Source organism: Labeo rohita, chromosome 13, assembly GCF_022985175.1.
Source record: "Labeo rohita strain BAU-BD-2019 chromosome 13, IGBB_LRoh.1.0, whole genome shotgun sequence".
Taxonomy (NCBI): Eukaryota; Metazoa; Chordata; class Actinopteri; order Cypriniformes; family Cyprinidae; genus Labeo; species Labeo rohita.
Genome location: NC_066881.1, coordinates 2,420,122 through 2,436,677, shown reverse-complemented (window position 1 = coordinate 2,436,677; position 16,556 = coordinate 2,420,122). Strand labels below are relative to the sequence as shown.

At 36.2% G+C, this 16,556-nt stretch overlaps 1 protein-coding gene across 1 annotated transcript in view; it reads left to right on the top strand.

The window, feature by feature from the left end:
- lrrc1 (leucine rich repeat containing 1) overlaps nucleotides 1–16,556 on the top strand; it is a 49,903-nt gene that overhangs the window by 10,105 nt on the left and 23,242 nt on the right. Inside the window, exons 2-6 of the mRNA XM_051126624.1 lie at nucleotides 4,802–4,919; nucleotides 6,691–6,769; nucleotides 8,780–8,869; nucleotides 15,511–15,567; nucleotides 15,721–15,784. Of these exons, the coding sequence (XP_050982581.1) occupies nucleotides 4,802–4,919; nucleotides 6,691–6,769; nucleotides 8,780–8,869; nucleotides 15,511–15,567; nucleotides 15,721–15,784 (408 nt within the window). The remainder of the gene's footprint in view (nucleotides 1–4,801; nucleotides 4,920–6,690; nucleotides 6,770–8,779; nucleotides 8,870–15,510; nucleotides 15,568–15,720; nucleotides 15,785–16,556) is intronic.

Here is a 16,556-nt window from a genome sequence, read left to right as displayed (position 1 = left end):
CGTCAAAACCGCGGTATGTGCCAAACAGTCATGTTTGTGTACCGTTAACATGCCTAATAAATATACATTGATCATTAATGTTTGTTCATAGGGCATTAACTACCTGTTAACTTTAAAATGTGAAATCTATTATTAAAAGTTGAAATGAACACAGTCTAACAATGAACAATACTTGTACAGCATTTATTAACCTTAGTTATAGTGGACCGTTATTGTGAAGTATAAACATTTTATATAACCATCTTTAAATATCTACCGAAAGGCCACAGCATTGAATTATCATGCATATGCATATATGCATATGTATGTGCTTATATTTCGGAACACTTGATTATCTAATCAAAATAACAAAATATGACCATCTAATGCCAGATGAGAAGCTCCGTATCCTGTTGTTTCAAGGACAACTCACAGGTATCGCACACCAACAGTTAATCTAATCAACAAACGGGCAGAAGTTCATTTAAAAATGAACAAAGTGGCATAGATGAGTCTGAAGTTCAGCACTTTTGTACTGTATAATGACAGCGGTCCTTCTCAGCTGCTGTAGCAACCGGAAAATCAGTTCGAATTTTAGCCGATAGCCGATAGTTTATCTGTAATTTTTCAAATTTTTTTTCGGACTATCAGTGCTGATTAATCGCTCAGTCTGTTGACCTCATTTAAGGTCATTGCACACTGAGTCCAACATTTTTGTATGCGTTTTTCAGCTTTTTTGTATTCATCATTCTTTCCTACCAAAATGCTTGGTACGGATGCGAAAACGCAGAAAATTGAGCCTGATCTGAACTTTTTGTCATGTGATTGACACAACACGAGGTTGTATTTATTTTTTTAACGTGCGAAAATTTCAGACGGCTCATGAATAATAATCACTTTGTCTGTGTTCAGTAGAGCTTGTGTTTGTATCAAAAGGTGGAAGGTGGAAGGTAGAAGGTGAGCACTAGCTTATGATGTTACCGTTCACACATTTTTTCCAGACGCTACTAAAGGCCAGCAGTCGCTTCTGCTTGTTCTTAAAGACTGAATACAATTTCTGAGAAATAAACATTAACACCATCTTGCTTTCTCTCTCTCTTGTGTGTGAGAGAAAATTGATGCGAGTTGGGCACATCAATAGAGTTTACTCAATAGACTTAATACCAATTTACCATTTCTAGTTTAAAGTGAGTGGCAGTAGAGCGGTTCATGATACCAGCTCTCAGGGTCATTTGTGATAATGATCTTCCGGTGCTATGTCCTCTGATATTGTTATCTAGAGCCAAACATGCTTGAGTTGAACATGGAGGTACAATATAAACACCACTAATGAGATACTGCAAGCGGATTGTTTGTTTGTGACGGGCTCTGCTTTCCATCTGACTCGGCTGTTTTATGGGCTGCTTCAATTGCATTTTTTCCTCGTGTCAGTCGTGGTGCCAGTGAGAGGTGGGAGGAACTGAACAAGTAGGTCAGGCAGAAAGACATGAATAGCTGATTACATCACAGAGAGCCATACACTCAGTTGCTTTTGCCAGGCCACTGGACATTAGTAATTACTAACCTAATAAACTGGTTTTGTTTTTCTGTGTGAATTGATTGCGGAACATCTGGGTATGCTTCTGTTTGGAGCCCGTTTGAGTGGGGTGTTTCTTGTGTGGCTTGTACCTCCAGACCAACACATCAATAATACTCAAATGTGAGTCAGTAGAGCATCAGAATGACCCATAATCCTCTCTAAATACCCTCCTGATTTGCATAGGCTATGTTTGGAATAACACACTAGTACGGCCCTATGATTTCCACGATGCGGAAAACGCGTAGGGAATCGCGGAATCCAGTCATAAAAACGTAATTTACTGAATAACGTGGAATGTCACGGAATTTGTCAAAGTTTGAGTGAATTAATCAAAAGTAAGTCATTACACTTAAATCAAACCGCAATATGGACTAGTATCTGTAAATATTATGCCGCGAATACAATTTAAATGTGAATCCTGCATGTTCTGCGTGTGTCTGTTTTAATGAATGGAGCAGACGAGCGGTTTTGTTTAGCTTCGTTTTGACTGTTCCATTTTAGGAAAACTAACGTCATATCATACACAGAAATGTAAAGGTAGACACGGCAAACCGTCAAAATAAAAGTCCGGTTTAACTTGAAGACGTTGTGCCAGAAATATATTAGTACTATTACTACTACTACTAAAATGATTCAAACATTATTTTTAGGGTATAATCACACAACATTTATTCCATGTTTTAATAGTAAAAATAGTAAAGAAAAAAGTTTGCTTAATTTTCAATAATTAAAAGATAAATGAAATTAATGTTGATAACCAGAACATTTTAAATACACAACACAGAATTTCTGAGGGTAAAAAAACCTTTCATAAGGCTATTTTAAGAATAAATTTGAATAAATTAAGTATGCATTTAAATAATTAGACATGCTAAAACATAGAATTTGAAAACAATAAAACATATGGTGAGAAAAAATAAAACATTTCATAGGGCCCTAAACATGTCATTTTTGTTAAACCTTTATTAAATTGATGTGAAATTGTATAAGATTCATGATTTTAATTAATTTGACATGATTAATAAAATTTAAATTAACCATTAAAAAGGAGCTGATAAAAATTAAAATGGAAAAAAAACGGAATCTGGAAAAAACGGAATTTGGAAAAAAATAAAACTGATTTCATAGGGCCCTACACTAGTGTACTATTCTTTATATTTCTGCAGTATTTACTCAATTTTTGTACGCAAGGAATAATCCACTGCATTGGCAAAATATGCATTATAGCATGGAATCCCACGATGATTGTTCAGAACAATTCAGGAGTTAATTCCTGAGCAATTCAGGGAAGCAATTGTACCAAACCATTTTCATCATTTCAGAATGACTAAAATAGTCTTTTTGATGGTGTGGAATGAGATTGGTGTGCTTGTTAGGTGAGTTATCCAATCACATGATCTATTAGGGCTGCATGATAATGGTTAAATGGTTAATCACATATATTTTACTCTAAAAATTCAAAAGAGCGTCAGCTTGAATGGTTTTCTTGCAAATTTAGTTGTGTGAAAGAAAACAGGCTGACTGTATTACATTTTTACTGGAGCGGAATATCTTAATAGAGATCACTAAACATCCACTTACAGGCTTGTTGGTGTTTTCAGCTCATCAGCGCTTTTATGTAATATGAAGATGCAGATGGTTGCCAGGTTGGGAAGACTAGGGGAAAAGATCTGACTGGGGGCATTTCTGTTCTTCATATCAGGCAACCATAAATGTTTGTGGAGGCTTGTTACCAATGCAAGATAATGCTAGTAAAATGAAATGTTTTCAGAATAAATAACCAGCAGGTAAATATCACACATGCAAGTTTAATAAATCAGGAGATGCTGAAATTGTGATCGTAATTAAAATGCAGTTTATCCTGCAGCCACATGATCTGTTGAGGCAAAGTAATTTTATTTTCATTTTATTTACAGTTTAGTCTGTAAATGTGCATCTGTCATGGTTTATGTATATGTTTTCCTGTAGAATAAAAACACTGCCTCAGTTGAGCGCACAAGGTTTTTTAATGCACATTTTTTTTATTTGTTGCATTTTGGCATTTTCATCCAGCTTAAAAAAAAATGTATTTGATTATTTAAGACTGTACATTACAGTTTTTGTGTACACATTTACGTTGTACTAGGGCTGGACGATTTTTGTTTTTCTTCCTGATTAATTCAAATTTAATGTTTTGCCATGATTTTATTTTTTAGAAATCAATGAATCACGTCATATTACCAAATGTTAGTATTAGACACTTTGACAATATGCCAATGATAACAGTAAAGAGAAAAGAATGATCCAACTGCATGTTGGCGCACGTGATTAACCGCTCAGGAATCGCTAGGCACTATTCACACAGAATGTGCTTTTGTGTTGACAAAGATGCGATGTGAGCAGTGGAGTTGGAAAAACATGCAAGATGGGAGTAAACTTCTTTTAACTTGAGCGCCACTTTTTTTAATGCCGTTTCATGCATGAGTCGCTGCAAGAGACGTGAGTGCAACGCTCACATGTCTTTACATAGAAAAAACTATGTAAAAGCAGTGCAATCGAAAAATAAAAACCTGTGACGAACTACTACTGTATGTCTGATATTTCATGTTTGCATCATGGTGACAGGCTGCTGTTTATTGTTTTTACAGAACATTTATAGTTAATAATAGTCTACTGGTGTTGTACCTTCAGTCATTTTAAAATTGAAATATGTTGAATTTTGAGTTTTTGAGTTTTTGAGTTTTTTTTTTTTTTTTTTTTTTTTAAAGCTTGTTCCTCGTATTATTTTTGGAACATATAACATGTATAAGACAAGCTTATACAAGATGTAGTTCATGCATCTTTTCTTCAACGATATTTAACAAGTGATTTGTTTAACATTTACATCATGTTGACAACGTCATGTGTGGTGCACTTGGAATAGAATTTTCTTCAACTAGAGGGTTAATAAAATATAAGTTACTTGAATCTTGTAGTTACATTTTTCAAGTTGGCTAGTAAAAAATTGCTAAAAAAAATCGAGAATTGGTGAAACATTCTGAAAAAAATCGAGATTTTATTTTTTTGCCATATTGCCCAGCCCTATGGTGTCTTTGTATCTGAAAAATGCCTGTATTTAATTACATCTGTATTTTAATTTCGGTAATTGCATCTGTAATTACTAGCACTAGTCCTTCAATCATGTGATGTATAATACAGCTATATTACACAGTGTTTTACTGATTGTACAAAAAAATTAACTTGGTGCTTCCTGCCCTGTTTCAGCCATTCTTCAACCTGACTAAGCTGAGAAAACTTGGCCTAAGTGACAATGAGATCCAGCGGCTGCCGGGGGATATAGCTAACTTCAACCAGCTCGTGGAGCTAGACCTCTCTCGAAATGGTAAGAAGCCCTTTGCTTTATCACACCACTGTTTAATTACTTTACTTGTCTGTGAGAAACTTTGGCCTCCCGTGTCTTGCCCTTCCCACACACTTCCAGCATACGCCCAACATATTTCAGCAACTGGGTTTCTGTGCTCAGCAATTACGGACAACGTTTCAGCATCATTCACAGTAATTCCCAGACTCGGTCGCAGCGTATCCACTCCCAAAATTCGGTCTTCCTTTCAGCTATTTTTACTATTTTTTGATCAAGCGGCATTTTTAAAACTAGACTTCATGGTTTGTGGTGTCTTGTGGTTTTAAATGACCTGTGTCTTTCTTAAAGGGATACTTGATGAAAAAAATATGTAATTCTGTCCTCATTTACTCCCCCGCATGTCTTTCTAAACCTGTATGACTTTATTTTTTCTTCTGTAGGGCAAAGGTGATATTTTGTGATTTTTGGTCCATGAATTTTAAGTCAGTGGGGTTAAACATTCCTTAAAATATTCTTGTTATACAGAAGAAAGAGCCATGATGGCAGATTTTTCAGTCTTGGGTGAACTATCCCTTTGTAAGAATGGTTTATGCTCTTTGTGTGTTTACACACTGTCTTACAGAGGAAGTTCCTTCCTTGTAAATTGACATCATATTCTAGCTGAACTCTGATCTCTCTTAGTTATAGCACCATTTTTATGGCAGGCACATAATGATTAAAATACTGGCTTTGTTTCAAACTCCCGTAAGTTACCTTGCTGCATGTTGCTCACATAGCTTGGTATCTTGTAAGAAAGCATCTGAAATGGAAACCATAAGGGACCAAAATGTAAGGCTCTAATTAGACAGCAATAAATGCAGAAGACAAGAAATCAAATTACATTTCTCTGTAGGGGAATTGGTTTTAAAAGAACCGCTACAGGGTTGTTAATCAGTGGTATATGCTTTTGTTGAAGCCATAAGCCTGCATTACTTCAACTAATTTGTAAATGAATCATGTTTAAAAGGGGAATTCCTGGTGGAAAAACCCAAAAATGTTCACCAATCAGAGAATCGTGATAAGGAAATTGCTCCAAAAGAACACTTAAGTGGCCCCACTGAAGCACTGCGAACTTCTCTGTGCATTCAAACTGTTCTTTAATATAATTATGATCTTGCACATCTTTAAATGAATTTTAATTCCGCAGTGCTTCATCAGAATGTAAATCTTTCCCTCATTAAAGCTGTTAAGTGCACAGTCTTGTACCTTTATCTTCACATCTACGTTTGTGATATTGTGATTCACCTCATTGCTGGTTGGTTTGCTTCCAAATTGCTAGAGGAAAAACTAATGGGAAAAATTCTTCCAAGGCCTCTGAAAAAGTGGGTGAATACTATTGCACTTTGTAGCGCTCCTCACTTGAAGCACACTTGAAGGGCACTCAATCCAGATTCCAGTAGTTCTGCATTAGTTCCAGTAGTGCATTTTTATGATCTACGAAGTATGAAATGTTGAGTATGATAGGAAATTGTTTTACGTATTATAAAGATTACATTTTTATTAAATTATAATTATTTTTTAATACCATTTTGCATGTTTTAATGCAAGGTTTCAGTGAAGGAAGCCTGTTATGCTGATTTGAGTGTGGTCAAAAGAAGTCATCTTAGGCATCTTTGCCTTAATAGTTTACCTGTAATGCCTTAAATGCTGCCTGCACGGACGGCTCTCTAAGTTTTGGCACAAAGCCATTGTTTTGACTACAGCAAGAGTTTTGTTGTAAGTGGATTAAATCTCTTTTCTCTTTTTCTCACAGACATTATGGAACTCCCTGAAAGCATTTCATATTGTAAAACCCTCCAAGTAGCAGATTTTAGTGGAAACCCTTTGACAAGGTAATTGTGCATTTCATCTTTTGTGTGAAATTCTGATCCTGTATGGCACGTGTTTTAAAAAGAATTGCTGAAAAACATTTGATAAACAAATGCTGTTTATCACAGGATTTCAAGATATCTAAATTAAAGTACAGTTTTATTCATTCAGTGATTTATTTATTTTTTTAAGAGAAGCTTGTTTGTACTTAAGCATTTTAAATTCTGAGTAGACTGCAGTTGTAGAGTAGCTCCTCCAACACTGCTGAAGGCTGGACACTTCATCAGATCCACACCACAGTCGTTTTTCTTAGTTCTTACTGTGGTGTGTTCACTGGGGATGGGTGGTTTTTTTATACAAGTCTTAATTGCATGTCTAATACACCACAAATGCGTTGACAGCATCTCTGCGGTTAATTGATGATAACCTAATAGCTGTGTTGTGCTTGACAGGTCATCCGTTATGCATTAGCACTGGATCCACTTTGGCCCAGTTTGCCAATTTGTTCCCCCATTTTGCTGGATGTTACAATGCTTGACTGCTTCTGTATTCTCTGGTTGTTTTGTAACAACCAACCATGTGGTTTAGTTTTAGTTTACTGGCAGAACTTTCTTGTTAGCAAATTTTTTTTATTATTGTTTTGTATTGTTAAAGGGGTGCTATTATGCTTTTTCACTTTTTTGAACTTTAGTCAGTATGTGGTGTGTATCTTTGGGCATAAAAAAGATCTACAAAGTTACAAATTTCAAAGTCCACTCCAAATGGAGATATTTTGTTTTTTAAAAAAAAACCTTTTTCAAGATCTACAACGAACGGCTCCTTTGGACTACGTTTGTTTTCCGCATTCACTGATGTCACAACACGGTCCATTAGAATATCATTAAATTAAATCCCGCCCACGGAAATTCTAATTGTTGAAGGGAGGGTAGGGACGAGGTGGGGGATTAGCCAAACTTTAGCGATGCAGCACAGAGAGATGCTTCAACGAGCAGCAGCGCGGCGGGTATAAATGCAAGCATTGACTAGAGTGGCCGATTCAGAGCTGTAATGCGCTGCAGACGTGTGCAGTACAGGATATAGCTTCACTTATAATGCAAGTGTTTTTAAAATGCATAAACTTGCACTAGAATAGGCTAGGATAATCAGTGATGATGTTCTTTGATAATGTTAGGCTTCTTTTAGCCTTATGCTGGAGCTGGTTTCAGGCAATGGAACAAAGTATGTAAATATTTAAATACATTAGCATGATAATATCATGTATCGGTGATCTCGCAGGCTGATGAAAGGACCCAACACTACTGTAGTGTATTATTTACTCACCCTCCATGCATCCTAGGTGTATATGACTTCCTTCTTTCAGACGAATGCATTCGGAGTTATATTAAAAATTTATCCTGGCATAGACAGGTGTTTCTCTTCATCAGTCAAAAACAAGTCCAATAATATGTATCCATCCATAATAAAAAGTGCCCCACACGGCACTGGCATTTTTGTAAGAAAAATATCCATATTTAAAATATTAGAATCACTTTAATCTAGCTTGCGCTAACAGTTGTACACGGAACTTGCTTCTTTGGCAAGGGCCGTGGCAGTACTGAAATACTGTCTAAGATGTTCGCGAATCACAACACAGCAGAAGAGCTAATCAATCACAACACATTTTGTTTTTCGGAAAGCGGGCCTTCATTAAACCTGGAACTAATCGAGCTATGTGTGCCAGGCTGGGAAAAATGTATTGTAGTAATGTAAATTATGTGAAAAATAATGTATTTTTTGAACCACCAACTATGAAAGCATGTTCTAGTACACCCTCCCCCAAAACAAAATCAATACTTTGTAAAAGAGCATAATAGGACCCCTTTAATTTTTTTTCTGGAATAGTCAGTCATGTTTTGCTGGTGTGACCACTTTCATGATTCGCTCCTCTATCTGTTCTTTCACCTGTCCACCAGAGCGGATGCACTTTATCAGTTAATCTCTTCTGTCATTTCCTGTGTGAACTGATTTGTATGTTTGTTTTTGTTTTGTTTCAGATTGCCAGAAAGTTTTCCGGAATTACGAAATTTAACATGCCTTTCCATCAATGACATTTCTTTACAAGCACTTCCAGACAACATTGGAAAGTAAGTGTTTTTTTCCTCCAGTTTGTTTTTATTTATTAGATCAGATAATCTGGCTTTTTGTTTGCAATTTTTAGATTTTTTTTGTCTTAAGATATCAGCAGGGTTTGATTGCTGATGATGTTCTCATGATTTCATGTGAAATATGAACACTTTTGAAAACTGATATAGACATTTAGTCTTTGAGATGGACTGACTTAATTTACAATATCCACCCTAGTTGTGATGTCTTTCCTCTCTGTTGCTGTTTATTACACTTATCAGCATCTGAGATGGCTACAGTAATAATTATCCCTTTACTTGATGACTGTTGCTGATATGATATGATCAGAATGACTAAAACAGACAATTGTTTGCACATTTTCAAATTTTGTTGAAAGCATTTATCTTCAGGGGCATTTGGACATGTGCACTGAGACTGAGACAGTTAGCGGTTTCTGTAGTTTAGTCTATCGGTGGGTGATTTTTGACTGTTTTTCTTTAGCTGGTGAGTACTCCATGACACAGTCTATCTCCAGGACGACAAATTGTTTCCCAAAAACAGTCCAATGTGCTTGTGAGTGGCTTGGCCTGTTATTCCAGTGGATGTTCATATCACCTTTCACCATTGTCTCTGTAGTAACTTGGACTTCTTTCAGATTGAAATTTGGGAAACGTCTGGGTAACTTTTGTTTTTTTTGTTTTTTTCTCTCCATTGTGTGATTCCACGGCTCTCTTCATTTCCTGTGTAATTTCCTCTTCTGTGCCTGTCGTCTCTCTATCTCACAGCTCAATGGCAGCCTCTTGCAGTCTGAACCTTCAGAAAGTACCTAAAAAAATCATGTAAATTCATTCATATTGCAGGCTAGTTCTTTTATGACCAGTGAGTTGATTTTCTGTAGAAGTTAATCAACTGTGAGACTCACTGAATAAGTATCACTACTGTTAAACATCTCGACAGTATTTAAAAGTGTTGTTTGCCACTAAGCTTTACTAGTTGCATGTACTTGACTTTTAATGCTGCTAGTGTGATGAAATGCTTACTGACGGATACGTGTATATATTGTGACATTTTTAGTGCACTAGATATTGGTTTCGGTACAAAAAGTTATGTTAAAATAAAATAATGAAACTAAGTCATGTAATTAGTAATGAAACTAATATTTCATTTTATTTTAAATGACAAAAAACATTTCGGTTAAGAACATCATTAAATGCAAAAAGTCTGGCTGTGCTTAATGGGTACATTTTTGTACCCTTTAAGCACACCCATGTTCCCATTAAGTTCCCATGTTTTATTCAAATTTCTTGTTTATTTCAAACAACCTTTTAAAGAATAATTTAAAAAAATGTTTTATTTAAAGGTACAAAGTCAAAAAAAAAACAAAAAAAAAACAGAACAATAACATCAAGCAGCAAGGCATTCAATTTAATCAGTTATCTTTTCATAGTGAAGTGTCGTTTAAGCACATTGCAACATCTAGACTAGTCCACATTCAGCTAAGTAACGCATATGCAAAATTCAAATATCAAAACAATTGTAAATAAAATAAAATATTATAAAGCATTTCATTCTTGGGGATGAACACAGAAACTAGCCTCATTATGAAGCCTCTTATTATATAGGTGTCAACTTATCTATAATCTCTTAAGGCTGGAGTACACCACCCGATTTTTGCCCCAATTTTCCAACGATTTACAGTCTGGAGAAGTTAATGCTAGTTGCCAAAGGTCAGAGCCAGTTTGCAGATTTGACGCAACTGATTCCATAGAAAATCGCATAGTGTATGATGGTCACAGACTTGTGTGTGCGTTTGCTCAAATCGGATTGAATTTTAATTCTGTTAGTGTTTGATCCTTAGTCGTGTAGTGTTTGATGGCCAGTTTTCCTTTGTGGCCATTTACAAAGTCTGGTGATGTCTAGTGTTTTAAAAATCTGTTTAAATGTAGTGTATTCTAGCCTTTAGTCGCTTTTTTTCCTGGACAGATACAACAGATTTCTGATGGCTGCTGCTTTGAATGGATGACATGCCTATTTCATCTTTGAGCATAAACTATAGTTGTGTCTAGATTTTTTTTTTTTTATCTTAAAGCTGTGAAAATAAGTTATTAATCATTTTATAAAGGTTAACGTAAAGTGACAACAATCAGTAAATATTTAAAGTCTGTTCATGAAGTATTTGCATAGGAAGAGAGAACACTGAGCTTAATTGGAGCAGCAACAATTTTTTATAAATTTCATGTAATGTTTATTAAAATGACAAGATTTTGCAAAATACATAATCTAGGCAATCTATTAAGTTCATACGTAATTTAATATGAACAACTATTATAAATAATATCATGAATATGAAATTATACTTTTTTTTTTCTTATTAATGTCACACTGAGGCTGTGATTTTCATAGTAGTGCACCCTTTAAGCTCACCTTAAAATAATATGTAAGGCAAAGGCATAAATAACAGTTTCAGCATCCTGCTTACTGAGTGAGGATCGAATACGAGAGATATTATGTAGGTGAAAAAAAGCTTAAATACTTTACCAGTGTGATCGTTAAAAGGGGTCATCGGATGCTAAGTTCACTTTTACATGCTGTTTGAACATTAATGTGTGTTGGCAGTGTATGTACAAATCGACCCTATAATGATAAAAATCCATGCAGTGGTTTTAATCTGTAAAAATAATATCCCCTTTTTCAAATCGAGCCATTCTCAGATACCTGTCATTGTGGTGTCACACCGACAGAGGCCGCTCCCACCATAGTTGATTGACATGAGCGTTTTACCTTAGCTGTAACAGTCCGCCCTCTTTGTTTCAATGCCGGAGCAGGGATGTAAATTAGACAAGAATTGAGCGATTGAGGTGTTGTGTTGCTGGATGTAATAATAAATGTAGTGATCGTCATTTACTCCCAACATCTGAGCCACTGAAGATGCAGTGGATTACGTTTGTTTGTGAATGTAATGCGCCTCCCGACCTACATATATCCGTCTACGTTCACGCGAATCATTCATGATCCAGCTTCACTTACAGCAGAAGTGAGTATTTTTATGAATCTTTGCGATTGCCTTTCCTAATAATGTGTTAGTTAGCAAGTTTAGCGGCTAAACGCGGCTAAAGTAAACAGGCTCGTCACATCACAGAGAGAAGAGAGGGGCGGGGCGAGCAGAGCTCATTTGCATTTAAAGCAGCCACGACCAGAATGGGATGATATTTGCAGAGCTGATTTTGGCAAGGTAAAAAGGGTGTTGTTTTACACTACCATTGAGAATTTTAACCAAAGTATATTATAGACTTTTGTAGAAAATGGGCGTCGATGACCCCTTTAAATGAAAGAGTAGAGTCAATGAGAACACCAAGATTACAAACTGTTGTGGAGGGCATAATCAGATCATCATCAAGATCCGCCAGCTGACCAGAAAGCTTTGATACAACAGCTTTAGAGCCAGTCAGAATAACCTCAGTAACCTTTTTTCAGAGTTAAAATTAAGGTCACCTGCCTCCAGCCAAAGTTTGAGTTCTTTGATGCAATTTGTTAAAGCAGGCGGAGGAAACACTGAGGTGGAAGGTCTGCATCTGCGCAACAGTGGAAGTTAAACCCAAAACGTTTGATTATTTGTCCAATTGGTAGTATATAAATAGTGAAACGGAGAGGGCCCAGAACAGAACCTTGAGGTACACCAGAACTAATGGATTTGGTAGACAATTTGGGTTTGTGGTATATAACAAATTATTGCCTCCCATTCATTAAAGGAGGAAAACCATTCAAGGACAGTGCCAGTAATTCTAATAGCTGAAAGCCTTGAGAGGAGTATGTCATGACATGCGTTGTCAAAAGCTGAGCTGAGGTCTAACTGAAGGAGAGTGCAGAGAGCATCAGAATCAGAAGCTAGGAGAAGATCATTAAGGACTTTAACCAGGGTTGTTTCAGTACTGTGTAATGGACGAAAGCCAGACTGGAAAGGCTCATAAAGGTTGTGTGCTGTTAAGTAGCAACTTTTTCTAATCTTAGAAAGAAAAGGTAAGTTCGAAATAGGCCTATAGCAACTTAGGAAAGAAGGATCGAGACCATGCTTTTTAAGATCTGGGGTAACAGCAGCAGGTATGAGACAGGTATGAGATGTTTTACAGGTATGAGATGTTTTACTCTGAAAAAAGTTCATGAAAGCATCATTCATTAGATCAGAGCCCTCTAGAGACTCCACGGGAGGCTGAGTTAACAGTTTAATCGTACTAAATACTGTTCTAGGCCTGTTTTTGGACTTACTAATGACAGTAGAGTTTAACCAAGGAGAAGTGTGTGAGGAAAGGACCTGTCTAGATTTTAAGGGAGGAAAATGATTCAGAATAGGAGAAAAACAGACAAAACTTTCAGATGTAGCAGCATTTCTGCACAGAACCATAGTTCACTGAGAAGCTATAAAACCACTGTCATTATCGTAAATGATATCTTTCGATTTCATAATTGCGCGATTAAATCGTCTGCCATAATGAAGGCGTTTTAGTGTATTTTTTCAGTGAACTACGGCTTTGTGCACTAAATGCTGCTCCATCTGAAAGAACCTGCTGGAGATTTACTACTGATTACACAAACGGCTTCCCTGAAAAAAATGCGCATGACAATCGCCATCGATTAATCGTGCAGCCCTACTTTGGCTACAGTAGGTCATTCTAGTGGTGACAACAACCATGCATGTCACTCCTGCAGGCTGCGTCTTACTCTGTGAGATAAAGTGTTACTCTTTTCATAGCTGTTGCCGGTTGTGAGACACTTGCATGTTATCTCTCCTGCGCTTTTATTCTAGCAAAAATTCACTCATTACTAAATGAAAACTTAAAGTGAAGACTGATTATTTCAGGAGCTTTGTCACAAGTCCTTTGTTTCTGAATGTCGGTGCTACTTCTGCTATAGTTTACACTTAAAACAATAATTTGGTATTCCTCTTGTACCATTGTTCTCTTTTATGCTAAGAAATAAGTCCCCTGGCAGTTCTCTCCCAAGTGGTTTCATTGTTGACAGCATTAAGCCTGAATATGATTCAGTAGACTATATAACACTTTTAATTGTCAGGAAATTACTTGTCTTTAAACGTTTTGGTTAAATATTCTTACCTGTTGATTAAAAATAGCCTTAAACCTACGCTATTTAGATTAATTGCTAAATTTGGTAAGTTTTAGAGAGGGTGTATTCATTTATGCTGTGCACTGTGTGTATGTATATGCATTTTTTATTCTCTCCCCCCCCCCATGTCGATTGTTTAATCTGGCTCAGTGAGGCTCCATGGAGAGGAGAGAGGCAGAATGGCTTGACTAGTGCAGAGATCTTTTTCAGTGAGCAGATATTTTTATAGAGATCAGTCCCAGAGTGATTAATACTGCCTTGTGATCTTCTAGCTGACATTTTCTCCTCATTGTCATCCTATCAGTCCACATGTTCTATAGTCAGCTCAGTCACACGTATGCATATCCTTCACCTATATTGACAAACAAAAACATTAATATGCAGCAGTGACACAACTCTCCCTTGGTTGATTGCAGACAGTTATTACTGCAGTGTTTAAAGGCTTTAGTTTGTGGAATTGAAATACTCCATTCGCTACAGCCTCGAACAATAATCCTCTTTTTTCCTCTCCGTTTTCATTTCAGGAGACAAACCTGATTAATGTGTGTGTGACTTTAGCTGTCTCTATAGCCTTGAGCTCCAGACGTTTTAAAGCATGTTGAACTCTTGTCCGATCTACGGGTTGATTAAATTTTCATGGAGTTGTAGTAACAAATAGCAGCATTTCCTGTCCTCGAAATCAAGCTGTCCGTGTGACTGACTGAGGAGGTCAAATAGCCACACATTGCTGTGATCTTGAGAAATTAAAAGCTGAAAATTGGTTTTCTATAAATGTGAGTGGTTTTTGTCTGTGAATGTGAAAAGGGAAATCCACTTGCTCTCCTGTTACTTAGTTTGGTGTAGTTATTGTTCTGAAAAGCATATCAGGTTTAAATAGCTGAAAGTCCCTGGAATGCCTGAAATAAATGAACTGAAATGTCGCTGCCCCATCTGTGAGGCTCAGAGCGACGAGTATGCGCTGTGATTGCTATCTCAGGATGTGTGTTAAGTGTTCTTCCCACAGCGCCTCACCCTTCTCTCTGTCAGTGGATGGATGAACCTTATCTAGCGCTTATTGTTTTTTAACAGAAAATAAGCAGGCATTTCTTTGTGGAGTTTACGTCTTACTTACGTGAAACTTCAAGCAACATAACACTGATAATAATCAAAGATGTTTCTAGAACAGCAGAGTAGAATATTAGAATTATTTCTGAAGGATCATGTGACAAAAACTTCCAATATTACTGTCTTAGTGTATTGTTGATGAAAGCAAATGCGGCTTTGGTGAGCAGAAGAGAGAAGCGTTTAAAATCTTAGTTATTCCAAACTTTTGATATCTTGATATCCTTCAGTGGTTTTTATGCAGACTTGGAAAAGTGTTGTCACTCAGATAAAATATTGATGTAATCTGTAATTATCGTAATGGTAATTTGTATGGTGGTTCTGGAATGCAAATTAAATTCAGAAAACACATCAGGACAAAATAATCTACTGCTTAAAATGCATAAAAGTTTAAATGTATGCATGTACCTAAGGTTGTGCAATGTTTCTGTCTTTCATCTAGCCTCTGTAACTTGGTATCACTGGAACTCCGAGAGAACTTGCTGACTTATTTACCAGAGTAAGTGTACACCTCACACTGCTGTGCATGTGTGTGTTTATGTTTGTATTTGTGTGTGTGTGTGTATACATGATGCAAAAGGAAATTAATATTTATTTATTTGTTTTGTTTTGTGTTTTTTTTTTTTTTTATTTTCTTTTTTTTTTCAATCAGGTCTCTGTCTCAACTTCAGAAACTTGAAGAACTGGATGTAGGAAGCAATGAACTGTATAGTTTGGTAAGTGATTTTCATGACATGCTCTAAATGGACTAATAACAATATTAATGACTTTAATTGCACAAGGCTTAGAATATGTCAGCTGTCACAGCATCTCTGGAACCTCTTCTGATTATTCATCTCATCCCAAAGTTAAAAGAAAAACAAAAAGTTTATTTTCCATAAAGACATTGGGCCTCATGAAACTTTCATAAATGTACAATTTGCAATGGTAATGTTGCAATGTTCTAAATGTTACTCAGAATATTGATAACATCTGTAATTATCCTAATGGTAATATGTGAGGTGGTCCTGTAATGCACATGATATCTTTTACTCCACCAGCATAATTTAACATCATATAAACCATCCGAGCACTAGAAGTTCTTAGGGGTAAATTGGAACTTAAGATAAGGCTGCTTTCTCAAGCCCCACTTCAAGCCAAATAATGTTTTATACCCTGTTTACACTTGTTTGAGAGTTTTTCTGAACCAAATGAACACTTAATCACTACAATACAAACATTATGAAAATTAATTTCTTCTGTGGAGCATTAAAAGTTACTTTAAAGAATGTTAAAGAATGTTGGTAACCAAACAGTTGATGGATCCCAGTGACTTCCGTAGTATAGAATAAAATACTATGTAAGTCAATGGGACCATTGGTAACTGGAATATCTTCTTTTGTGTTCAGCAGAAGAAATTCGTACAGGTCTGGAACAAGCAAATGATGACAATTTTCATTAATTTGAGTGAAAATCCTGTGGTGTCTTAAATAGGGCTGTTCAATTTAG